Here is a 27,540-nt window from a genome sequence, read left to right as displayed (position 1 = left end):
AACAGGGAATAACGAGCAGTCCAATCACAGCTCTGGGATATAATATCGAACTTATACTCCAGAGCTCTGATTGGACGGCTCGTTATTCCCTGTTGCCTGTGCCTATTGCCTGTGTCTATTGTGTTTCCAGCTTTAAGTTCTTGCTGATACCTGGCAACACTGATACAGGGATAGATCTCAATTCTTCATGTTGGCAATAATGCAGATGAGTAACGATTTTTAGGTTACCTCGCATATGGTATAATCTGCGAAAGTGGTATATATCTGGCTCGAGCTGTATCCGCAGGATATTGACAAAATGTCCAGGAGAAATTCCGGAGACGATTATAGAAAAGGTTTTGTTCATTTTATCTATTACGCTGCCAGTGAATGTAGATAACGCTCATTACAATCCGACGAAGACACTTTTAGCGAATTCGATCATTTGCCCTACGCTAAATCAATGTATACTGAAAGCTGCTGTACATGAAATTAGCAAAGTTAAGTGTAAAAGTATATAAATATTTTAAACAATTAATTATCTATTAACGATATTGTAACGTTATTTAACAAAATATATACATGTATCATTTCATTATCAAAGTTGATTATATTGTATCTCACTGCATTGAGATATTTTATATAAAGCGTACTTTTAATATGCACTGATTCAGCGTAGTGCGAGTGATCCGAATTCACCATCAGATTATTTCCATGCATAAACTATTGAATCGACAAGCAGTCTTTTTTTTTATATAGGTAAATGGGGGTTCTACAATGAGTCGGTAGTTGGCTGTTGGCCAACTTCACCGATAAGACTTAGGACTACCAATTACCGATTCATTGTCAGAATCAGCTTTAAGCTATAAGAAATTGGCCAATCATAATCGATTATTCTTTTCACATTCGACTGTGACTGGTTTATTTCTTACTGTTTAAGAGCCAGTTGTTCCACCTTTTGGTAAATTTTACCTGTTAGGTAAATCTGGCAATCCGCGCATGTGATTGGATAATCTTGCTACTTACCCAACAGGTAAAATTTACCGAAAAGTGAAACAATCGGGCCTTAGACTTAAAACTTTAAGTAACAGCTTATTATAAAAAGCCTATAAGTCCGCAAACACAATAGGTGTAATAAGCCTTAAGCCTTATGAAATTGATCAATCACAGTCGAATGTGAAAAGAATAGTTGATTATGTTTGGCCAATTCCTTAAAGCTTAAGGCTTCCCTACTGGAAAGAATCATGTCACAAAGTTATATAACAAAATCATGTAATTAAGACAAGTAAATCATGTAACAGATTGTTCCAAATCAATATGTGATTGGAAAAATCACATAATATTAGAAATAATTTCATCCCGCCTGTGATTTTATAATTATCGATAGAATTCTCGAGTATTACACTAGTTTACAAAAAAAATTTTTTTTCAATTACTTTGGACCGGACTACGTGTCTCTTACAGATTTTTGGATGCTGAAAACGATGCCACAAGCGAAAAAATTCTAGCTCATCAGATTTCCAAGATAATTGAGATTTAATATGTAAAAAATGTTTTTTTTTATAGAGTGATATTTTACATTTTTTTTTATAAAGAAGGTGAACGTTATCTTGAAATTTCGATTAGAAGTCATGAATGTATTGTTCATCCCCTCTAAAATGAATTTTTTTTATTTCAATACCTTACTTTTTAGTCATGTTATGAAGGATTAAAGATAGAAGCTATTTCGAATATGGGGACTTCGGCAGCGTCATTTGCATGCGGATTAATTTTTTAAGGTCTCATTTTGATAACTGTACCTTAACACTTTTATGCACAGAATTATGAGACTAATCCACTGGTATAATGAAAATACATAATCGCTTTAAAAAAAAAATATGCAATTTGTAATATGCAACTACATATCTTTTTTATAAAACAACTTTCTCGTTTACGATGTTCCATCACTCTAGTTTTTAGTTTCCTTCCTGTCTGCTCGACATATGATGCATCACAGGATTTGCACTAAATTTTATAAACATTTTTTTTTCTCGTGGGAAGATGTCTTTTTGTACCTTAATCAATCTGTCCGTTTATACTAGTGTAATGTAGTATTAAAGGTATTGTTAATTCTTTTAAATTCGTCAGAAATTTTAGGGATGTAAGGAAGCACGAACTATGAAGCACAATCTATTAATTTCATCTTTTGATTTAGTCTGTTGCTTCGTGCCTTTGTGAATTAAAACTTTTAATCGTACATTAATAGTATTAAAGATCTCAGATCGATCGGGTAATCATTTTTTAATAATGTGCTAATTATGTGTTTGAAATTTTTTTTATGATATTTCGGATTTGATAACAAAAAAATTATCCGTCATTTCGAGGACTCTGTCTCACGATTACATTAAATAGTTACCTCCTCGAAATTTAATCATTAGCACATAAGAACTAGTGTTTGACTCGTGTTAGCACTCGATTTTACATATATTTTTTAATCATAGTCAATTATTCTCATCGCATTCAACTGTAATGTTAATTTCTTATGGCCTAAGGCTTAAAACACCTATTGTAGATCCGGACTTACCTATAAGCTTTAAATCTTAAACTGTAAAAAATTGACCAGTCATAGTCAATTATTCTTCTCACATTCAACTGTGATTAGTCAATTTCTTATGGCTTAAGACTTAAAACTTAGGCTGTGTCCCAAAATTTACTGTCAGTTTTAAGTCACGTGCACTATAATTTTCAGTACTGGCAGTAAATTTTAGAATACAGCCTTAGATAATGGTCTATTGTAGAAAGCCACTGGACTGCTTGAAACTTTCGACTACCAACTCAGAACCCCAGTTGTAAAAATTAATTCGAGAGAAATCGACATTACTTCTGTATGGCTCACAACATAGAGAACGTAATTTGTACTATAAGTGCGATTTCTTTTTACTTACATCATAATTTTTTCAAGTATTTGTACAAAATAATTGTATGTGTTTACATATGTACTAATTATTGTAATATACAATTTTACAGAATTACATAATTTTAATTTTACTTCATAACTTTATACAGCTAATTTCTAATTGTTGAATTTATAGGACTGCATTAAACATAACCGCTTAAAGATTTCCGGTTAAAAAGTCAACTTTGTTTAACTTGATCTGAACTTTGCCAGTGTTTGACGTTGTCAGGGTCAAGTGTCTACAGAACCGAGGACAGGAGAGAGGATGACAGAGGTAGGGACCGTTCTCCGCTCAGAACCGAGGAACGTAGCAGTACAGACGATTGCGATCAGTTGGATGCAAAGAAACAGAAGTTGGCGTTTGGTTTTGGGAAAAAGACTGGCAATGAACAGAAGAAAGGAATTCAAATTAAACTAGGCTCTTTCTCTGTAAGTAAAACATTCGCACTGACTTTGATGCTTTGTTTTGCTACATAAATTTTTGTTGTGAAATCCTGCCTCTTGCATAAGAAACTTTTTGTGGCAGAAGTCAACTGCGAAGACAACAACAGTACAAAAACCGACGGTAGCCTCGGTGTTCAACGCGGACGATGATGAAGAACCAGAAGAGATGCCGGCAGAAGCGAGAATGAGGATGCGGAATATCGGGCGTGAGACACCAACATCAGCTGGGCCAAATTCGTTTGGTAAAACAAAACAGGGATTCTGCGACTCTAAGAAAATATTTGAAAAAACGCTAAAAAAAGCAATGGAAGAGGCAAACAAATGATTTTCCATATATTATATATATATTTACACACATACACACATATGTATATATATATATATGTATGTATACACATACAATATTATATATGTATATGTGCGTGTACATGAAAAATTATTACTTGTACATTAATTTTAAATAATTACTAGAAACTCTTCTTGCTAAAGTCAGATGCAAGTATTTTTATGAAATGTAAGTAACTCATTGGTAGAATTCAGATTTGAAATTTCACTTTTTAAGATCAAGACTTTGATTCAGGATTTTTAAGTCAAGGCTTAAATTCAAGACTTTAAGATCATATTGGCTGATATGTATGTACGTATGTATGTGTGTGTGTGTGTGCGTGTAGATGTGTGCACATCATGTATTATAAATCTTATCTATACTCGCTCTAATGAACTTAACAATTCCGAGTTTATTCATGTAATAGCACTAAACAGCTTATTATCCAACTTTGCATTAATTGACGATAAAATATTGTATTTTATTGACACTTTCTTTCGCAATAATAATATAACATTGCTCTGGTTTTATGAATTTTTATTTATTATCGAAATTAACTTTACATAATAAAATTATTTCCTGTTCTGTTGACCCTGACGCAGATCCTGGAAACAAAAAGCATCATGTAATATGTACACTGCAAAGATTTTATAACTTAAAAAAAATTTACATTTAGTGATAATTTCACATATAACCTCAAATATACATTTGAAAATATATAAAATATTATTCCACTGTATTGCATATATTTCACTACTATAATACATATTTAGAGAATTAAAACTTTCATTGTACTCTCAAAAAAACTTAAATTCTACGTTAAGAGTATCGATTGGCAGATGTTTACGTATTTATCTGAATAAATGAACTACAAATCTTTATAAAAACAATTACCCTCGGGAAGTTGCGGACAGGAGGCGTTCTTATACGACGATCTGCCTTTGATCTGTTCCGCACCACTTTAGAGTGAATGGCACAGGAGACACAATAATGAAGCTTAGCATACAATTTAGGCAGCTGATAAGATTGATAGAAGCTGGCCTCTGTTATGTCCCTGACAGCAGCAGCTTCGACGATATTACGAATGACGAATTTCTTGATAGCTTTATCCTTGGGGACGCAACGAGCGCAGTTGGTGCAGCGGACTGGATTCACATGGCCGCGACCATGCTTGGCACGTCCACCATTTCTGCGTTTGCAAGTCTGGCAAATAAACAAAAACGAATTAGATACATATCGATATAAACAGTGTATTAGAAAAATGATGATAATAAATCATTTGCGACAACAGATCAATTATATAAATAATATAGAATTGCTCACGATACAATTTAAAAAAATAAAGCTTTTCAGAAAATAAGTTCGAATATTTTTAATTATTAAAATTTTGTAATATTTTTAAATGCTGGGCTGCTCAGAATCATCGTCCGGATGCACCCATATGATGATTCTGAACGCTTTATGCAATCCAATTTTGGTGTAATAACAAAGGAATAAAAGAACAAAACAAAGGAAAAATAAATATGTTCTTCCTTTTCCTCTAAGTAGTCTAATAAATATGAATCTAATAAAAGTTCACTATTCACATTACATATGTATCATGTAATACAAATGGGACATTACGTTAGGTTATAATTCGCCCTAGTCTTCGCTTCGTTGATTTTTACGATAAATCGCAACCGTGCTTAGCTGATTCGCGTTTCTAGAATTAAATTAAAAAGTTTAAATTTAACGCTCGTTATATCTTCGAGATAATTAAAGTGGTAGCCACATGGCTCACTTTAGAGATGAAGTATAGCTTTAAGCAAAGGATGCCGATCCTTCGCGAAATTTGTTACCAAAACGCAACGTATGTTTGGCCTAAGCGACGGCGAAGAAAATTTCATAAGCGCGAAACATACGATGAGAGAATTACAAACAATAATTATAAACAAAGCTATATTACCATCTTTTCATCAAAAATCTCACACAAAAGGATCTTAAGCGGAAGTTCCAGACCCCACGTTTATACAATACGAAATAGAAACGTGACTCTACCTGTCGGTACAGCCGGCAGAGTTGTCAGATTAAAGGTGCATTCATATGCAAGCGTTAAGCAGCGGAAGCAGCAACCAATCAGCGGGGTGATATTTACAATGGTGTAAAAAAAAAAAAAAAATACTGCCTTGCTGCGTCCAGTCTGAACTAGGCATTAAGATAAGAACTCATGGGCACGTCATTTGACGCGCGCATCACGCGTCATTGGGGAAATAAACTAGATTATAGTAACTTCTAGGGCCGCAGTCCGATTCACGATTACAGCGCTATTATGGCGATCAATTTGTCCAGAACTCATCCGTCCAGAAAGGAGGGAGCCACCAACAGCCACTATCAGAACGGACTATGGATTCCGGCCTATTGCTAGATTCACACTGCATCCGATTTTCGTCGTACGACGAAACTCGGATGCAGTGTGAATCCAGCAAATGACGTGGTGGCTGATTCATCTCATGACAATATCAGTCCAAATATAACAATAATGAATCAAGATAAAAAAAGTTTAAAAAGAATTCAACAATTAGAAAGATAATGTTTTAATATAAATACTTTATGAATTCAAGATTATTTTTGTAAAGTTATATTGAGATGCAGATATTAAGTTGTCCCGTAAAAAAATAAACAAAATATTTTTATATTATAAACTAATCAGTGCATCTCAATAAAACTTTGAATACGTTTTAATACTTCATGTACTTATACAAAAAAACTTGGATTTTTATTATTTAAAAAATTTTTGTATATAACAATGAAAATAATAAATAAAATAAAAAATATATTAAAATGTGTTGATCAATAAAAACAAAATGTTATGAACACAACTTTCATATGTATAATATAGTTTGTTTAAAATGTTAATATATGTTTTACGCCTTTATTATAATCTCTTTAATGGTGTTAAGTGCATGTAATGATAAGATTATAATATAATAGTAGGAATTTACATAAATAATATCTATATTATATTAAAATATCATTTACATTATTTAGTTTAATAGAATATAATTTTAGGTCGCGCCGCAATTCTTTCTGATCCTCGAATAGTGACACATCCAACGCATTGTCTCTTACTAGAGAATCCTTAATGTAGGGTATTCCATACTAATGTTTTAAAACCGCCAAATATTTGAACAGCCAAGAACACAATCGAACAAATCAATAAGTAAATGTAAAATAGGAAAATGTGATGTCGACATCGAAATAGATTATAAGAAATGGAATTTATTATATAATATTTATATTACAAGAAATGGATTACTTAACACGTTGAATGCCATGGGGGGTCACCGGTGACCCGGCACTCAGTTGATCGGTAGTGCCATGGAAGGTACCGGCGATGTCAAGATTAATGGAAACATATAATTCGAATAAATGTCAATATTTCTAAATTTTTCAATTTTACCATCATTATTACAATAGTGTGAAGAAATTAATGCGTGAAGAAAATATAGAACATATAAAAATAGTTTTATTTATACATATAAAATGTATGCGTAAATATTATTATATGTATCATATGATACATGTTGACGCTTCGAGCAAGTCATGTAATATCAGCGTGGCATTTAACGTGTTAAAATAATTTACTTTTCAAATTTTCATTTAGTTCTCTTGTGAATTACATATTCAAAAGAATTAAATTAAAATTGCTGTTACATATAATCGATCTTCTATTCTTCATATATGCCATTCGTTTTTATTTATTACTTATATAATATAAAATCTATTATTTAATTATTATTTTTATATTTGCAGAAGAATAAAATTTAGTAATCTCTCGAGTCTAAACTTTAGGTACTTTTTGCAAGTTTCTCTTTCCTGAAGTGCCGCATTTGTGCCGTTTCATATCGCCTTTTTGTATGAAACTTAACAAGCACACATCGCATTAAAAAGACCGTATTTCATTATGAATACGGTTGTGGATAGTAAGTCGAGATTTCCTCAAAAACTTCTTCCCACATATATTGCACGCATGATGCTGGCGAGCTTGCACTGGCACGTGCGTTGAAATGTGCTTAATTAAATTCCGTTTACAACTGTTAACACAAAAAATATCACGTACTACGCATACTCTCATGTATACACATATGGATGTTATTTCATTTGTGCGTTTTTGTCGTACGACAAACTTTTCAAGCCTGTTGATTGGTATAGAGAGATCCGAGGACCTCTCTATTCTGTATGACATTGTAATGTTACTGTTAGTTGGTGTTTACTAGAAATAATTTTACCTGAAACATTTTTCACAATATTCACACACAAAGGTTCCGTTCTGATGTTGTTGTACATGAGTCCATTTGGAATTATAAGTCCTGAAGAAAATTCAATAGAATCAAAATAGAATAAAGGGTAAAAATAAAAGATACACAAATCGTAAAAATATATAACAAAATAAATTCGTGTGATTAAGATAAATATGTCTTACCGAAAGGACTTGTAACATATTGAACAACTATACGGCATTTCTCCGGTGTGAATTCTTTCGTGATTTGTTAACGATTTATACGTGTTGAGCTTCTTGCCGCAGAATCTGCAAATGTAATTTATTTTTGTAGAAAATTTATTGGATGGCTTCAAATCGTGAATCTCTTGCACATGTTTCGTTAAGTCCAGCCTATTTTTAAAAACTGCATTGCAGCGATTACACTCATGCCCAACGTGAATTTTGCGATGTCTTTTCTGAAAGTTACATTATAATGATGTTAAAATATTTTGTGATGTTAAAATAATAATGTATCTAGCCGAATGCTTCTCAAGTAGAAGGAAAGCGTTCCAGTAACGTTTTATCAATATTATAATATTATCATTTCACTCAACAATAATAAGACATGTTGTATGTAACATTTGCAGGATGTTTACTAAAATTTTGTTAAATAATTTCCTGTGAATACCTCCAGATTTTTCAGGTATTTTTGTTCAAAATTTCAGGTAAGATTAAAGAATTTTTAAGTCCAATTTACATATATTGAAAATTAATAGAAGACAGGAATTTCACGAGACCATGTTCGTTTTAATAAGTTAAACGAGGCGATATTTACAATACCGTAAAAAATATCGCCTTACTTGGTTGATGCTCCGCTGCTTGACGCATGCTGTATTCAGTCTGAACTGGGTATTAAATGGTACGCAGCCATAGTATACATAACAGAAACTATAGATTTTCAATGCTGACAGTCAACTAGCAGTAATTATTTAGGCCCAGTTCCACAACTCACGGTTAACTCTTAAACGAAGTTTAACTTGTTTCTCATCTCTTTTCAATTCTAGAATTAGAAAAAGACAATGAATAAGTTGAACCTCGGTTAAGAGTTAACCGTGAGTTGTGGAACTGGACCTAAATGAGCCCCATGTAATCGTCAGTTAGCTTAACCAAGGTTGATGAAAGAGACCCTTATACCTGTTTCTATCAATATAGTTTTATTTTAATCTTGGTTCAATCAACTCTTCATCTTTTTCTAATTCTAAGCATTAAAAAAGGATAAAGAGTAAGTTAAATCGAAATTAAAGTTGATCTACATTGGTAGAAACGAACATTAGTCTTCCTTCCTTGAAGAATATCCGACCAGATAGATTTATACTGCATTTTGTAACAAGTTTTCGACAGACTTACCATGTTATGCAGGCGGAAGAAAGAACGTTCGCAGATATTGCATTGATAAGGCTTAATATTCCAATGAACCAATTGATGTTCCTGTAAACGAAATTTGTCTCTGAATGGTCGATTGCATTCTGTACACCGAAATTTATCCCAACACTCTGGATCATGTATCTACAAGTAATTTATGAAATTTGTAACCATTTTTGTTTTTAGATGCTTATAATATACATATATACACACATTTCTATGTTTCTCATAAAATTCTTTGTCGACGTATACTTTGGGACAGGCGACGCATTTGTATACAGTCACAGTCGGATCATTGAACATCTCGGATTTGTGTTTCTGAAAATACTTAAGGATATGATATAATCAATCCTTTTTTTATATATAAACTTTTAACAAAGTTACCCGTAAATGATGTGTCAATTTAAGATCTGTCGAGAATACTGCGTTGCAATATTTACAATACTTTGTCATTTTGGAACACTTATCTTCATTATGTTCATTCCAAGTCCAGCTATGTGTAAAAAATTTTCCACAATTATTACACATATACTTTAACTGTACCTTTTTATACATATTGTGCCTTTTACGTTTATGCAGAAATAAATCATATCCAGACGAATGTTCTGTAGAGCACGTAATACAAGTCATAGTTTTTTCCTCGTGTATCTTATTATGGATATTAAAATATCGTTCGTTCGCGAAGTAGATCTTGCAAATTTTACAAAACGATAGTTCTCTTGGCTTTTTGAACGTTTCAAGTTGTATTAAAAATTTTTTACGATTTTTTGTTTCATCCATATCTGAGTTGAATCTATTATCAATTTGCTTTATCGAGACTTGCATCAGATCGTTTTCACTTTCTTTTTCTGTAATATCGATTTCAGTATCTATTGCTAATTTAATTGATGCTGCTGTTTCGATATCTTTTGTAAAAGTGATATCTTGCTTTTCATAACTAATTTTATTAATAGTCTCTTGCTCTGTTTCTCGATTATTTTGAATATTCTTCTCATCTATAATCTCCTGTTCAATATTCTGATAATTCTGAACATTCTTCCCGATTGTAAACTCTTGTTCATTACTTTGTTCATCATTTTGGACATTTGTCATATCTATAAATTTTTTACAGTTTTTTATTTCATTTATATCTGAATCGAATCTATTATCAATTTGCTTTATTGAGGCCTGCATCAGATTATTTTCGCTGTTTATTTCTATAATCGCTGAATTAACTGATGCTGCTATTTCGATATCTTTTGTAAAATCTTGCTTATTGTAATTATTAATAATCTTTTGATCTGTTTCCCGATTACTTTGAATATTCTTCTCATCTATAATCTTCTGTTTAATATTCTGATCATTCTGGATATTCTTACCTATAATAATCTTCCTCTCATTAGTCTGATCATTCTCATTGATAATCTTCCGTTTATTATTCTGATCAATAATATGTTCACAGCTACTGCATATTGAAATATTACTGTTATGTCTCAATGTCTTATGTACTATCAGCTTATTAGATTCATCAAAGCTGTCATCGCAGAGATTACATTTCCATTTTAAAAAATGACATTGTTCCATATGGTTATCAAATGTATCTACATCTTGAAAATTCAAGTCGCATAAATTACATTCGACTGGACCGACAATAGCTCGCTTTTTTAGTTCCTTTAATGACGATTGCTTAATATTTATTGGTACAGATATTTTAGACTCTTCACAAGATGTTACAATGCTACGATCTTCACCTGTAAAGATAGCATCTTTCTGCTTCTGATCTAATTGAATTCGTAGAATATCATCTACTGCTACTGCACTAAGAATCAGTTTACAACTAATATTTAAATAATTTAAACAACGTCTGCATACATTGGAAGGTAAATTGTCATTCGGAAAAATCTAAAAATAAGAAAAAATAATATTACTATTCATACATTATATACATATAATATATAAATTTAAAAGTTTAAAAAGAACAAAATATCACGCAACTTTTTAACTTACAATGATTGGTAAACATCTACTTATTTTTTCAGGAATATAGTTATCTTCATCTTCAAATATTGGAATATAATCTGAAGACTTTTCTCCACATAAACGACATATTTCGAGTTCCTTGTGAAAAAGATTTGCATTTTTATCGAAATAGTCTACTTTTGTATCCATTATATTAAAATCAACAAATTTTGTTTTTATAAAATAAATTCTATTAAATAAATAAAAATAATAATAAATAATAAATAATATCAGATTCAATGTTTTATTCTTATATAAATTAATTGTATGCTTTGATGCAAAGATGTTCCTAAAATAAGTATATAATAAATAAATTTTTCATATATGTGTGCATATACATTTACATACATATTTTCATATATACACATAACGTAAATAATAATATATATTTAAAAATATATCTGTGTAACAATAGGTTTTATATATTTCGATCAAGGTTCATCATATTATCACGTCGCTCAATATCCTTAAGCTCTAACATATCTGTTTTAAGATGCAATTTAATAATTTCCCTCCAAATGTCCATCCTATGCTGTTCATTATCGATACCAATCCTCCTCAAGCTATTCTCATTTATTCTTAACAATGTCTTTCCTGTAATGTCGTGCTTAAAAGATAGAGAAGATTTTAATTTTATGCTAAATATATATATTTTTATTAATAAAAAAAATTTTAAGGTAAATGTTAAGAAGACTCCTCTCTACCTCCAATTTTGATAAAAATATACTCAATATGCGTTTGTGCATGAAACGAAAGAATCTGGCAGAAAAAGTGTCGCTTTGCCTCGCGAATAAATCTGACGGAAATCTTTCATATAATTTTTCAAAGTTTGTAATTTCTGTATAATTTTATAACTTTTTAGAAAATTTCTGATTCTTTAATTTATACGAATCTTACAATATTTTATAATTATACATATATAAAAAAATTCTGAATTTTTAGAATTTCAATATCATTTTTTATGTTTAGAAAATATTTCAAATTTCTTTATATGAATCTTACAATAAAAACAGACCGAACCTAAATGATGCACGTACGACGAAGATAACAACTAGAGTTAACGCGGTAAATCTAAGGCCTGTTCTTTTTGGCTAAACTTTTGCACCAGTTCATTTTTCTTCCTCTTCTTCTCTCCTAGAGAGACAAGAAAGGAGGATGAACTAGTGCAAAAGTTCAGCTAAAAAGAACAGGCCTCTATGAAGAAGTAGGATTAAAAGTAAAATTTGAAAAACATACTTATGACAAAGTAAAAAACACTTACATGCAAAAACAGTTCATAGTATAGCTGATAATAGTCGCTGCAGTGTCGTCTCAGCCATTTCTGCACATCTAGTACATTCCATAAATATACCGGACGTGGTCGAGTTGTCTTGCTCTGGAAGATGCAACAATTTAAGCATTGGCATAGTTGAGCCCTGGTGGAGCCTGGCGGCGCCAAAGTACTTTTTTTTTTCGGAAGCTTGGCGGCGTCAGAATATACAGAGTGTAACTAAAATAATGCCCACTAATCATATAATGTTATTCCTAATAAAAAAACTGAGACGAAAAGAGTCCTTTACTATTTTGCAATTTTCGCAATATTTTTTTTATGGATATCTATTTGCTGTATCATAATATTTGATATCAATTTATTTTTGGATATCTTATAACTTATATAAGATTAGATAAGACTTATATAAGGATAGAATAACTTGTCTATAATAGATAATCTTTAATTTCATATTCCTTACTTATTTATTACTATTTATTATTTCTCTAATGCCGTGTTTGGGCCATAAGGTTATGTACATGACAAGTTATTCTACATTATGAATTATAACAAATAAACATATTAATCATAGATTAATCTCTTTTTTGCTCAGGAAGCGTTCAGTGAGTGGTTTTCTCTGCTGAACGCAACCATTCTTGGACATGTCCTTAAGCCATGTGAATTGTTATGATATGAGCTAAAGTAGTAAATTTGTCTTCTTAAACAATGAATTTGTTTATAAAGCAGTGAATTTATTTTTAAAGTTGTGAATTTGTTTTTAAAACAGAATTTGTTTTAAAGTAGCGAATTTGTGATCGCAGCGCATGCTTGCGTCGCAGTATTTCGTGGCTGTGACAGATTTCCTAACCTCAATAGTCGTTAACTTTAACGGTTCATATCTCGGTTCGCGGGGCAGAGCGACACTTTTTTCTACCAGGTTCGTTCATTTCGTGCTAAAACGCGTTGAATGAGCCTAATTTCATCCAAATCGGTGAGGAGGCTCGTCTCATTCATAATTACCAAATGTTGACCACTTCACTAATATAAAATCTCTTTACCGCCCTTATTTTGTTCGGAGGACCGCCAGGACAGATTTATTTAAGACTGAATTATACCACTGAATTTACGTCAAAAACGAGATACCATTCAATGTTCTTACTTTGGTTCTAACGCTGGGATTGACAACCTCCTCTACCATTGTATGTACTTCAATTTCTTTAGTAGTGACATGACAGATCGGATAGAAGATACGACAAAAACGGACGCATGTAATATTGGCATTAAAGATTGAGATTGAAGATTGAAAGATTGAAATTTGACCAATCAAAACAATAAGAGCTAAAATTCCTTTGCTCTCATTGGCTGCGTTCAGCAGCTCAACCGTTTTATGATTGTCTGCTGAGATAGGACCATTCTTCTAGATCTAAAAGTATGATCCAATTAGCGCGAAGGAAACTTCCAACAGTTGCAAAACAAACGTTCTGCTGAACGCAGCCAATGAAAAACGCTACAACAACACTGCCCTAAACCCTGTCTGGGGGAAATTTGTGTTAACGATCGTTACTGTTGGCGGCGCAAGATTCGACGGTCGACGGGAGACCGTTTGAAAGAGATACGTTGCGAATGAATTTTCGCGATGAGCCGATGTGAAAGTACGCAAATTGTGAAAACGATTGGTGTCGATTGAGTGATACAACGAAAGTGTCGCAGATCGCAGGGCCGGTTCAACCGGCAGCATCATGTTCCGCTCGAAGAAAGACGTTGACCGCCACGTGCAGAACGTGTTTTGCAAGTTGCGAAACGAGAACGAGGTAAGGTTACCGTTGCACCCGGGAACATTCTCTTTCTCCTGACATTTGCAGCTTCATGGGTTTTCTTTTCTTGTCTCTATTTGCAAATTATAACCGATATCAATACCAATGATGAGAATATTTTCGGTACGTTTCGATACACCGAGCGACGACCGCTCAGCCGTCCGAATATTCTAGTTTACACCGAGCACTTAATATTAGTACTTACTTTCTATTAAATTATCTTAATTTCAGCAATACATTTAAAGAATGGTATACTAAGTTAATACGCCATATGCATCTGGATTAATTAAATATCCATATCGTGTATACATTTATACGCATCGCCGAAATTAAAATGATTTAATAGAAAATTATTGGTTAGTGCGCGTATTAAGTGCTCGGTGTAAACAAGGTCAATGTCACCGGACGGAAACCTTTGAGTCATCGTGCCAGACGAGGGCGCGACGTACTTGCCATGGCGAATTTTCGCGGGAAATTATTCTCGCACTGTCGATATCTTGACGAAAAGTTTTCTTTGAATTCTTATATTTTTTCAAAATTTCTAATTCAGATTTCTTAATTTCCGTTTTTTATATAACTGCAACTTTTTAGAAAATCTCTTAATATAAATCAGAATACTTGTCAAAACGCTGATAAAGTATGTACGTTTATCTTTTCTGGAATTCTTTATTTAATTTTGAAATATTCTAAGATTTCTCGTTCTATAATTTCCGAAAAAAACTTATAGAATCTGAACAAGTCTAAAATATTTTTCAAAAAACTTCATAATAGTAAAATATGGGCAATCCTTAAAAATATTGATACGTAACATAAAATATGAAAATTTTTTCAGCAAAATGCTGATGGCGATGAATTCAGATATCTTATCCAGTTGACTGCAGCCGTTATTCGTTCATGTTTATCGTGATACGGTTGTTAGGCGCAAACTTGTCCTCTAGATGCTTAATAATTGCCATTTTTTAAATTAAATTTTTGTGAGCCTACTCTATTCATTTTTATATTGTTTTAAATTTTTGTTACAATGAAAAAAATTATAACTTAAATTTCGAAATGTTTTCTATATATTCAGAGTATATATACCTAATTTACACCTTTTTGGGCAAAAATCAGTCTCTTTTTAACATCCTCCTTTGTCTTATTTCTCTTTTCTTCTAATCTAATATAAGTGGAATAAGATATAAAAAATTATCATACTTAACAAAATATTTAATTCATTAATAATTTTAATCATGTTTATAATAATCTTTATATAATGCGATCATCTAGATTACCTGGATATGAAAATGTATTAATTATAATGTAATTTAGTATTAAATGACGAATATACATTTTTAAATGTATTTTAAATTAACGATATCATAAACATGTTTATATTTTATACTTTAGTTTGGACTGTGGAATCTAATACTTGTTGATATTTGTAATTCTTTTTACAGAAAAATCTTCGTTGTTACAATGTTGCCAAACTGTATTATCAAGTGGGTGATTATGAATCCACAAAAAGATATGTATTTAATTACTTAGAAATACGAGATAGTTCTGCCAGTGCACACAAGTTGTTGGGTCAGGCTTATGAAGCTCTTGGTCAAAAGGAAGCAGCTTTTAATGAATACAAAGTTTCCCTCGAACTCGAAGGGAGGCAAGATGATCTGGTCTTGAAAGGTAAGAAGTCGACGCCCTTACATTTACTTCTCATTGTCCTTTCAACACTTTATATCAATGTAACATTTAAACTTTCTTTTTTTTTTTTTAGTATGTGAATTACTGGTTGACATGGATATAGGAATGGATGTTATTAAACTGAAGTATTGGGTAGAGAGAGCTGACAAACTATTTCCACATAATCCAGTAGTTTTTCAATTAAAAGAAAAACTTTTGACTATAGAGAAACCAAACAACAATAGTGAGGATCTTGAGGCACTTATCGCATGTAAGTAATTATTATTATTATTATTGTGAAATAGTATAATAAAAGAACGGAGAATTAACAAGTGAAATTTTCTAGCTGAATTGGCTGCGAGACCGACTGATGTGCAACTTCGCATCAAATTGTTAAATTATTACATGTCGGAGCATAGATTGGATAAAGCTTATGAGCACGCCATCAGTGTAGAGGCAACTGTCCCTCATAAGGACAGCATTGTGTGGTATCAGCTGCTGTACGAATTATTAACAAAATATAAAGAGACTAAATCTCTTGACTGGTCTTTCTCATTGTTCTATATATCTGTATCTGATAAGTATGCGGGACTATGTCTTAAGGAGCAAGGAGGTGAAACGAAGAAAAGCATTCAAGAAGCAGCTCAGGCAGTATTTAAGTAAGTATATCGATATGTCTCTATAAACTAAATTGTATTTTCTAACGTGGTAATAGGTGAAATAATGTAAATAAATTATAAATAAGGTAAATAAAATTGTTGCTCTTCAGATATAAAATCTATAGAATATACCTTACATATTTTAGAAATAAAGTAATTGTGTTTATCTGTTTCATATGTTTATTTTTATAATATATTTATGAAACAAATATTATGATACAGTTTTGACCAAAATCTGAACGAGATGAAGTCAAAAAACTTTTCTAAACAACACACCTTTACGGAGCATTTGTTTACGCACATGTGGGGCCAGTTGCACTTCCACTTGGCGTGTTTGCTGTTACGCAAAACGAAACGCGAACAAGGCAGTTGGAACGAAGCAGGAAGACTGTGCTCACCGCTGTTATTAACTGCATTACACGTGGCTCCATTGGAAAACCGTATGCGCATACAATTAGAGGATGAATTTAAAAATCAATTTAATATGTGGGCAATGGAAGCAGCGTATCGATGTTGCCAAGCTGGTATGTGAAACAAATTATCCTGTAAATAACATAATATTTAATAGGAGAAACATGGAAAATATGAAAAATAATATTTACTTTCTTTGTTATTTTTAATTTACTTTTGATTTGGACCTTATTATATTCATATGCATGTAATAAGGCCCAATGTCAGAATTTAACAAAATTTTTTTTGTTCATTTACACATATCCTATATAAACAATATATTTTTCTCTTGAAAGTAAATGAAATGAAGATTTGATTCTCACTTAATTTATTTCAATATCCCCATAAATAAAATTTAAAAAAAATAAAATAAATTAGGCCTTATTCGGCTCATGTACATTATATATATGAATGTATGGTATATATTTGCATATTTAAATTACTCATATTTAAATTTATTTTAAAGTTATATTAAAAAATTCTTATCTGGAACTTTAAATAAAAATATATCTAGGAAATCTCTTTCTCTGGGGATTCTCAAAGAATTTTTATACAAGATTTCAGTAAACATAAATTGTTATTTCGGTTGTATGAAATCTAAAGCTCAGAACTTTTTTGTACACCTAATATATAAGAATTACTATATTTTTAAGTGTCTACTAACTTTTACTAACGGTTTTATATTCTTTATTTTAATAGGTTATATTCTTCAAAATTATGCTAGAGATGACACGAAAAAGCTGATGGATAGAATTGATAAATTTTGCACAGGACTTTGGAGAGAACGGATTTATCAGGTACGAATCGTGCTTCGCACAAATCTTGATAATGAAACGCAATCTTGATATATATTCAATGTGGCTTTTCTTTTGCAGAGAATTTTTGTAACCCGAATACACCTTGATCATATAAGGAATTCATTTTTTTGCCATCATCATTCAGCTCCTGATCCACCTTTACGCATGTGTACCGCAAATCAGTTAAGGACTTATAGTCAAAGTACGTTTATTAATCCTTCTGTTTTTAGATTATTAAAATACTCAAGGATAGTCAAGAATTTTATACCTATTTTGTAGTTTATTGATTTACATAATACATAAACAAGTATTATATTGCATTTGTTTTTGTTATTGTATAAGAAGCATAATTATTACAATTAATAATAATAAATTACACTTAGAATTCTAATTCTGAGTTTGATTTTGCAATAGCTGCAACAATGTACAGAATAAATATACCGTCACACACAGTAGAAAACAATGTAAAAAAAAGCAATAGAGATACTAATTCTTTGTTTGTAGTCGCACAGGAAGTGTGGCCTGATTCATTGCACCATCAAATCTGGCTTGGGATGGAGAATCGGCCTCAGAACAAAGATGCTCCGTACCCAGATCAAACCTCGCGCATATTCCCAGCGTTACAGTTTTCGGTATTCAATACGAATCAGGCAGCACCTGACAGCCTCTGTCTCATCGATATCGATGCGTTCCTCAACGCAGCGATACTCTGCTCGTCCGCTGTTCTAGAGGAGCAGCAACTTGGTAGCTTTGTGAATCCAGAAAAACTACCGACATTGCCTATCGATCTTACCACGACGCTGTCTACAAGTAATCAAGATAAATGGTGGTCGGCGGCATACAAGATGTACTTCAAGCGAGAGGATGTAGACGGTGACATCGGCGAATTACGACAAGAATTGCAACAGGGTTTGGAAATAATTCGCTGCATTGGCAACCACGGCATGCATCCGGTGTTATTGGTACATTTGGCACGCATGTTTCATTATCGCGCGAAAATGATGAAGGAGAAGGATGAGGCGAATGGCTACATCCCTAGATGGGAGGCACGCTCCGAGCTGTACTGGACCGCCGCTCTACCGCTGTTAGAGAGGCTACAAAATAATCAAACATTACGTATGTCTCCATCGAAATTGTTCAATTATCAGGGCAAAGAAATGAACAATTTCGAGCTGACGAATGCGCTTGAAGAAGGCAAGTTGCTATTGGCCCAACGACTCGTACGCGATAAACAGTATGAGCAGGCAATCGACGCGCTGCAGGCGCTTAAATGCCCGGAGGCGTCATTTCAGCTGGCGCAGATTTACAAAATTTTTGCGGACGAGATAGTGGATTCCACTCCCCGCGAAAGTCTAACGTCAGAAATGCGATCGCAACACATCATAATGCTGTCGAAGGCGAGAAACTGCTTTTATCTTACGCTCGACCGACTTCGTAGTCCGGGCACGAATCCTAAACACCCACTGAACTCCGAGCTCGGTACTCACATCACTGATATTGAGAATGAGTTGAAGAGAATAGATCCGGATCTAGGAAGGGGTGATTTGAGTAGGAACGATATCGATGGTATATCCGACGAGAGTTATTCGCCTACTCACAGCGCTGTAGATCAGGCGGTCACGAATCCGACGTTGCCGATGTTGACGACGCTGACTAGTTCGAACATGCTAAGCACTCCTCAGAGGAATATTCATCGGACGCCAAAACATGCTAGTACACCGTGCAGATTGCAGGATTACTTGAATCTATCAAAAAATCGCACGGAGGCACGTCCGAGCCCAGAGCGCCTTGACGCTCAAATACGTCAAATTATACAGTCCCGGGACAACGAAATACAGGAAATGACGGAGCAGATAAAAAACATGATGATACAAATGAAAACGTTGACCGAGAAAATGGACAATTTGACGAAGGAGGTAGTGGAATCGCGCAAAGAAAATCAAAAGCATCAACAGCAGCAGCAGCAGCAGCAGCAGCAGCGTGTACAGCAACAACAAAGTGTAAATCCTGTTATTGATCCTGAAGACTTCTATGTCCTTGACGATGACGAGTATGTCGATTTGAACTATCAGAATCAACCGACCGGGCCGGCGTCTTCGATTTCCGGTAACATATTTACACCACAGCATGCTCGACACCCTTATTCGTCGCTGATGTATCCTTCAGCAGCGACCGCATTTCAGTATTATCAGGGAGGATTACCATTCCCCGATCCAAACACTCAGGCAGCTATATCGTCCCTTTACCCACACACCGTTTATCCGATGCCCATGCTATATCAGACAAAAGTGCCGGATAATCCGCTGCAACAAGGCCTCTTCGCATCTACGCTTTCTTCGCAGCTGCCCGATCTCATGTCGGCAACTGCGACAAATTCATCATTACAAATGTCGTTGAAGCAGAAAATCGAAACTCCATCACGAACTAAGCCCGAAGCTACAACAACGACGGCGACAACTACGACGACGACAACGACGATTATCAAAGATGCACCGGTGAATAAAGCACTTCCTGTGAATGTGGTCATTACGACATCCGATACGCTACCAACCACGGTGCCATCCACTCAACCGACCCTGAGTGTCACCATACCACCGCAATATCGATTAGGAGGTGGAGTAGCTGTCACTTTCTCTACTACGCCTATTACGACGATGACAATGACTACAACAAAATCGTCATCTTCCAATGTACCGCATTGCTATCAGATTCCCATGCCCCTGCAAGCCACTATACCGACCACTGTTAACTTGCCACCAACCTCTACTTATGTAACTCTGGCCAATATCAATGTGCCGCCGATCTATGTCAATCCAACAACATCACCGTCTATTGTCACTGTGACTCATACAACTAACAGTGGTACTTTACAAAACGTTCAGAATAATGTTACTAATAGTAGTAAGATACATGACAAAACCGACAATACCTATGAGTCGATTGAATCGCCGAATACATCCACGGAGGCGTGCGAGCAGGAGCATGATCCGATACCGAACTTCGTACCCGTCATACCATTGCCTGCAAAGGTGAAAGTCACCACTGGTGAAGAAAACGAGGATACTCTGTATTGCGGCCGGGCAAAACTGTTTCGCTTTGTTGATAAAGAATGGAAAGAACGCGGCGTCGGTGACGTGAAACTACTGCGCAACACAGAAGGTAAAGTGCGCCTGCTGATGCGTCGCGATCAGATCCTGAAAATCTGCGCGAATCACATGCTGAGGCCCGACATGGAGTTGAGTCCAATGACGAACAACAACAAGGCTTGGTTTTGGGTTGCTAACGATTTCGCCGATGAGGAAGTGAAGCTGGAGAAATTTTGCATCAGATTCAAAACCGCAGAGGAAGCGATGACGTTCAAGGAGGCTTTCGATCGGGCCAGATTTAGTCTATCTGCAACATCTCCGGAAAAGGCGTACAAGATCAGTGAGAAAGTTTTCACTGCTTCTTCTAGCGACAAAGACTCGTTCAAGACTCAGAAATCACAATTAACACAACAAGATAAGATAAGCTCAACAATCGAAGTGACTTTTTCTGACAAATCGAAATCTGGCACAACAACATTAGGAGGATTTTCCTTCAGTTCTAAACCTATTATTCAAGAAATCAGCGACACGAAAGCAGATGACTCTAAGAAAATCGATGAACTGGCGAAAGTCAGTCCATTCAGCGGATTTTCGTTTACCACCAAATCAACCAATAAATCCGAAACGAAAATCACGACCACAACTACAACAAGCACCGTCTCGATGCCATCTGCGAGCTTTATCCTCGCTACGACTTCAACAACAAATTCGCAGTCGTCTGTTGTGAGCACAGTTTCCAATGAGTCGCCCATGTTTGCCTCATCCGCAACAACCGGTCAGAATTCTACAACCTTGAGGAGACCTCGTTTGCCACCACCTGGTACCATTAAGCAGGGATCGTCTAACGATGAAATACGACCACAGACTGAAAATGAGCACAAGTTATTTGTCGGAACAGCGAGTCTTCAATGTCAATCTGTCAACGGTACAAATGCCATGCAGTGGAAAAATAAGGGTACAGGATCAATGATGCTATTATTGAACGTAAAATCCGGCAAGCTTCGCTTGTTACTGACGGATGACGGAAGCTCCAAGATTTATAGTCATGGAATTCCGTCGGATATGGCGTTTACATACAAGAATGGCACTACAGTTGTTAATTGGACTGTTCCTGGAAACGTCAAAGAACCCGGTAAGACTTGGACGTTACACGCTGCTACCTTTAACACGTCGGAATTTGCGTCACAGTTCTACAATGCCGTGTCGAGCTGCCAGCAGAAGCTAGCTAAAGGCAGTAGTCCGAACGAAGTCGCGAAGGCACTCGAAAAGAAAGTTCAAATATCGGGCGAGAACAACAATCAAAAGGTCACGGAAGCGAAGCCACCGTTGTCGGAATTATTTAAACCACCAACTGGTTCTTGGGAATGCACTAGTTGTTACACTAGAAATAATTTCACGGATATGAAATGCGTAGCCTGCGAAGCTCCGTCATCTTCTGCGACTAGTAATAAGAACGTCTCTGCAGTTGCTAGTAAGCCCATTGATTCCATCAAATCACCGTTGTCAGAGTTATTTAAATTACCCGCCGGTTCCTGGACCTGCACAGGGTGCTACATTGTTAATTCCGGGACAAACGCCTACTGCGTTGCCTGCAATAGTCCCAAGGACCCGTCGCAACCGCCTAAACCGCAGCAGGCTAATATCTTCCAGATGTCCGCCAAGGAAACGACTGTCTCTGGTTTCAGCTTCCGGATGTCACAGGATAAGAGCACAAGTGAGAGCGTGATGACTCCATCTAAATCCGAAGAAACTACAGGCACCAATTTCATGTTCGGTATGCCGATGAAAAGCAGCATCACATTAAACACAGGCGATTCGCCGTTTACTTTTGGCTCACCCGCTAACTTACCCGCTTTCGGCTTTAATTTTACGGCCAAGTCACCGGCTAAATCGCCTGGCGGCGGCGGTGGCGAGACCAGCGAAGACGAGGTGGTTGAGAGTGAAGATGTTCACTTCTCGCCAGTTATACCATTGCCGGACAAGGTCGATGTGAAAACCGGCGAGGAGGATGAAGAAATGCTCTATAGTCATCGAGCGAAACTCTTTAGGTTCGACACCACGGTGAAGGAATGGAAGGAACGTGGATTGGGTGATATTAAGCTGCTGTGTCACAAAGAGACTGGGAAGCTGCGGCTGATCATGCGTCGGGATCACGTATTAAAGTTATGTCTGAACCATATACTATCCAATGAGCTGGAGTTCACACCGAAGGACGAGAAAACATGGCTGTGGACCACTGCGGATTACAGCGAAGGCGAGATTGAGTACATGCAATTCGCCTGCCGGTTTAAGACGTCCGAGATCGCAGCAGATTTCAAAAAAGCGATTGATGACGCCAGGAAAAACATTAAACTGGCCGCCACTGTCAGTAGTAGTGAGAAGATGAGTAAACCCATAACGAAAACGCCGACAAAAACGATCAGCTCACCGGTCAAAGAGATCGAGATTGTTTACGAGGCGAAGGTCACTCCGGAAGAGAAGGCAGCCGCCTTAAAGTTGCAGCTACCAGCAAACTTTTATTCTTACAAGCAAAAGGAAAACTGCCCCGGTTGCAGAGGTTGTAGGAAACCGAGCATAGTGCTATATCCGGATACCGCTGGGCAAGACACGACGAAGTTTATACCGGAAGAAAAAAAGGTGACAACGCAATCGAAAGACATCTCAAGCTTGAGTACAAGTTCGTTAAGCGGTTCTGAGAGTACCAGTGAGATTACTCAGAACGTAACGCAATCTGCGTCTGTGAAGAATGGATTCTCTTTCGCGACATCCACCGCGACGTTTAAGTCTTCGGCTACTCCCAACATCGACAGTTCTACAATGAGCTTCGGTACTGGCGATCTGAAGTTGTTTAACGACAAGAAAACTACGACTTTTTCATTCGGCATGAATCCTCAGTTCGGTACTAACGAAACGATGGAGAAGACAACAGCGACGACGACGTCGAGTGTCTCGCTTGATAATCTCAAGATCTGTAGTCCTTCAAATGCTCAAACGACGCAGACAACTACTTTTAACGCGACTGACACAGTTGGGCAAAATCCGATATTTGGTCAAGCGACATCGACGGCATCCATATTCAACCCGTCTACTTTTTCTTTCAATTCCGACACGAACATCTTCGGCGGCGCCTCAAAAACATCACCGAAAATGTCAATCTTTAATAAGGACAGTGGTAACAATTCCATTTCTTCTTCTATTGCTACCGTAGCAACTACGACAAATTTTGTTCCGAAAACATCGACCGTAATTACTACGTCGACAATCACATCCAATCAGTCCTCTAAATCGATATTCGGCGACAATTCCACGCCTTTCTCTAAAATGACGCTTGGTAGCAATAGTGCTTTGCCGTTCAGTGATTCTACAACGACGACAAACATCTTCGGCGGAACGACTGCAACAACGACGAACTTGTTCGGCGGAACAACAGCGTCACCAACGACAAACATCTTTGGCGGGACAACGGTGGCGACGACTAATTTTTTCGATAGGACGACGGCACCGGTAACGACAAATATCTTTGGTGGGACGACGGCGGCAACCGCAACGAACGTTTTTAGTACGGCAACAAATGCGACGAATGTTTTTGGTGCGACGGTGGCTGTTTTCGGTACGAAACCATTGGATGACGTTCAGAAGAATGAGGATGGTCCCAGTTTCTTATCAGGAAATAACATGTCGTTTTCGGCGCTTGCTGCGACGGCGGTGCAACCGGAGGCCTTTAAAATCGGTATTATAACATCACGTAGTCAGAAAAGCTATTACTACTCAAGCAAATATAAACCGGATATCTGAAATTATTTTCCAGTGCGATAACTTGTCTACCCCTTATTAAAAGCATCAACTTTTCTAAATGTTTCCTCCATTTTTTTTGTATAAAATCTTTTCAGTATTTTAACTTTTGAATTGATATTTCTTTCAGATCCCAACTTCACGTTCGCTGGTGCGGGATCATCGGTGTTCGGTTCAAAATCCGCTACATCTCTGAATAGCTCGACGACGATTCGAAACACATTGCGCGAAGAGCAAAAGGAAGAAAATGATGAAGACGATGGCGAAGTAGATAACGAACAGGAGCACGATCCTCACTTTGAACCTATTGTACCTTTACCGGATACCATTGAAGTCCGAACTGGCGAAGAAGATGAGGAAAAAGGTATCCTAAATATTTTTGTTTATCATTATTTTCAATTGAAATCTTTCAGCTTGATACAAGAAGATTTGTTTGAAGAATTCTATATTTATCAACGTAGTTAATGTTTATATTAACGTAGTAAATTGTTTATATTAAATTAATTTAAATTAATATTAATATATGTATATGTGGTATTATGAACAAAAAGTTTATGCACTAAATTTTTTTCTGCTAATGTAGCAACACTAGATTTTTATGATGGCGTGGCATGTAGTAAGAAGTCTAACGATCACGTTCAGTACAAGTTTGATCACTAACGATTGCGTATGCAGATTTTTGTGTAAATAATTGTGAGAATAGTTTTTTTTGCGCTACCGGAATGAAGCGTGATGTTTTAACAAACCAGAATCAAATTTCTTGTGACTTGGGAAATATTGGTCAGAAATTCATATATAGTCAGACCATCTGTAGCATTTCATGAATTTCTGGTCTATTGAGTTAATAAACTATTAATTAATATTAATATTAAATTGTTATCCAATATATCATCATTATCGAACAAACTTGCAATAAGAGGTTCTTTCATCATTACTTTTAAAAATTGTTTAGCTTATTAAGTAAATACAAATAATGATAAGATTTAACTTGTTAACTTAAGAATGCTTGAAGAAGAGACTGCAGTATTCGCCATTCACTCCCAAGGCTATTCGAATTCTGTTTTCTAAGCTGTTTTTTCATTCACAGTGTTCTGCCAAAGAGCCAAGTTGTACAGATATGACAATGCCACGAAGGAGTGGAAAGAGCGTGGCATCGGCGAAATGAAGATCCTGCATCATGTAGATCATGGCAGCTATCGGTTGCTGCTGCGTCGGGAGCAAGTGCACAAGGTCGTCTGCAACTTCCTGATCACTTCCGACGTAGAGTTCCATCCGCTTTCTACATCAAACCAGGCTTGGATGTGGGCCGGCATGAACTATGCCGAGCAGGAGCCCTGCGCCGAACAGTTAGCGGTTAAATTTAAATCGCTCGATTTGGCCCGGCAGTTCAAGGCACATGTCGATAACATTCAGCAAGAATTGCGCGAGAAGAGAATTGCTGAAGGTAGTAGTTAACTTACGAGATTATCAGGTTGCACACTTGTTCGCTGATTCTATTCGTTGCTGCTATCTGTACAACGCTAAGCATTTGAAAATGCATACGTTTCTAAAGTTAAACGAAATAATGTTATTTGATTATAAGATATTTGATTACATGACATTTTATGGATTTTATAACACTAATTGATTTTGTAACATCATTACTTACGCTATATTAAACTGCAATCATTTGTTTTACATGAAATTCACTGTAAACTTTATCAATCACAATAAACTATTATGCATCTTGCACATGTGTCTGCTTTTTCAAATTATACTTGAGAACAGTTCGATTATACCTATAGCCGTTATTTGAGTCTCACGACATTCATAAAATTTGCTATGAATGTCTCTATAAATACGATCGCATGCTTTTCAATGATATATATACACACTAATTAAATCTATGCATATGCTTTACTTGAATTTTTGAGCATAAAATCACATCACATTAATTTACATCCGAACAGGTGAAAGATGCATCGGACAAGCAGAGGACAGTGAAGAACATAACCGAGATCATGATGTGAATGAAGAAGAAGAAGAGGATGACGAGGATGAGGAGGATGAAGAGGACGATCAGGAGATGCTTCCTATAATCGAGAAACGTGCCACTGTATTCGCGAGATGGCCGGATGACAATAAGTGGGAGAGTGTGGGTTTAGGGAACCTAGCAATTCATTATGATTCCGAGATCTACGCGGAGAGAATTGTCTTGAAGCTCGACGACTCGGAAGACTACGCGAGTAACACCATTATCAGTATAGATACAGTGATGCGGGTAATAAATGTATTCATATACTCAAGATTCACTGCGAATTTGTTTTTCTTCTGCTAATCTTAATAACATTTAAGTAAAGCTTACGTTTTCTTTATAATAACATCCTAAAAAGATATTTATATTGAAAATATACGATTTATAAGTAATTTATAGAAAGATAATTATTTACATTGAGGGACACCGCACCAGTGACCTTGACCTTGATGTACAAATAGAAAAAAATTTGTAATTTTAATGCATAGTGCAAAAAGAAAATATATATATATAATATATGCATTTGTAAAAATAAATATAAAAAAAACTTAGTTGCATGGTTTAGTTATATATGTTTTTGAAATTACGATCATCTAAACTCACATAATAATCAGGAGACAATAATCAGGAGAAATTTATAAAAACTTAAATATACTTTCTAACATTAATATATATAT

At 35.3% G+C, this 27,540-nt stretch overlaps 5 protein-coding genes across 6 annotated transcripts in view; 2 read left to right on the top strand and 3 right to left on the bottom strand.

The window, feature by feature from the left end:
- Positions 1-198: 198 nt before the first annotated feature.
- On the top strand, positions 199-3,719 carry LOC108730345 (PEST proteolytic signal-containing nuclear protein). Its single transcript, XM_018459977.1, has 3 exons — positions 199-335; positions 3,144-3,343; positions 3,441-3,719. Exons 1-3 carry the CDS (start codon positions 299-301, stop codon positions 3,681-3,683), a joined length of 480 nt encoding a protein of 159 aa, XP_018315479.1. The 5' UTR covers positions 199-298; the 3' UTR covers positions 3,684-3,719.
- A 484-nt stretch (positions 3,720-4,203) lies between these two features.
- On the bottom strand, positions 4,204-5,722 carry RpS26 (ribosomal protein S26). The gene is made up of 3 exons (XM_018459980.1): positions 5,629-5,722; positions 4,578-4,886; positions 4,204-4,288 (listed from the first exon to the last, which is right to left on the bottom strand). The coding sequence occupies exons 1-3, from the start codon at positions 5,629-5,631 to the stop codon at positions 4,256-4,258; spliced, it is 345 nt and encodes a 114-aa protein (XP_018315482.1). The 5' UTR covers positions 5,632-5,722; the 3' UTR covers positions 4,204-4,255.
- A 1,780-nt stretch (positions 5,723-7,502) lies between these two features.
- Positions 7,503-11,493, bottom strand: LOC108730341 (zinc finger protein 480). The gene is made up of 7 exons (XM_018459968.1): positions 11,332-11,493; positions 9,730-11,226; positions 9,559-9,663; positions 9,331-9,489; positions 8,146-8,399; positions 7,952-8,032; positions 7,503-7,756 (listed from the first exon to the last, which is right to left on the bottom strand). Exons 1-7 carry the CDS (start codon positions 11,491-11,493, stop codon positions 7,606-7,608), a joined length of 2,409 nt encoding a protein of 802 aa, XP_018315470.1. The 3' UTR covers positions 7,503-7,605.
- Positions 11,494-11,719: 226 nt separating this feature from the next.
- Positions 11,720-13,839, bottom strand: ave (sterile alpha motif domain-containing protein aveugle). The gene is made up of 3 exons (XM_018459981.1): positions 13,752-13,839; positions 12,605-12,718; positions 11,720-11,950 (listed from the first exon to the last, which is right to left on the bottom strand). The coding sequence occupies exons 1-3, from the start codon at positions 13,788-13,790 to the stop codon at positions 11,762-11,764; spliced, it is 342 nt and encodes a 113-aa protein (XP_018315483.1). The 5' UTR covers positions 13,791-13,839; the 3' UTR covers positions 11,720-11,761.
- Positions 13,840-14,180: 341 nt separating this feature from the next.
- LOC108730361 (E3 SUMO-protein ligase RanBP2) overlaps positions 14,181-27,540 on the top strand; it is a 16,335-nt gene continuing 2,975 nt past the window's right edge. The window contains exons 1-11 of one of the 2 annotated variants that reach the window (XM_018460011.1): positions 14,181-14,403; positions 15,843-16,068; positions 16,160-16,336; positions 16,412-16,724; positions 16,947-17,248; positions 17,874-17,971; positions 18,050-18,173; positions 18,476-24,787; positions 24,980-25,213; positions 25,937-26,296; positions 26,799-27,109. In XM_018460011.1, the coding sequence (XP_018315513.1) occupies positions 14,332-14,403; positions 15,843-16,068; positions 16,160-16,336; positions 16,412-16,724; positions 16,947-17,248; positions 17,874-17,971; positions 18,050-18,173; positions 18,476-24,787; positions 24,980-25,213; positions 25,937-26,296; positions 26,799-27,109 (8,529 nt within the window). In that variant the 5' untranslated portion in view covers positions 14,181-14,331. The remainder of the gene's footprint in view (positions 14,404-15,842; positions 16,069-16,159; positions 16,337-16,411; positions 16,725-16,946; positions 17,249-17,873; positions 17,972-18,049; positions 18,174-18,475; positions 24,788-24,979; positions 25,214-25,936; positions 26,297-26,798; positions 27,110-27,540) is intronic. The other variant, XM_018460012.1, reaches the window with a different exon arrangement.

Source organism: Mycetomoellerius zeteki, unplaced genomic scaffold (genome assembly GCF_001594055.1).
Source record: "Mycetomoellerius zeteki isolate Tzet28-1 unplaced genomic scaffold, Tzet1.0 scaffold9, whole genome shotgun sequence".
Lineage (NCBI taxonomy): Eukaryota > Metazoa > Arthropoda > Insecta > Hymenoptera > Formicidae > Mycetomoellerius > Mycetomoellerius zeteki.
Note: the sequence above shows the minus strand (reverse complement) of the source record. Positions and strands in the feature narration are given on the sequence as shown.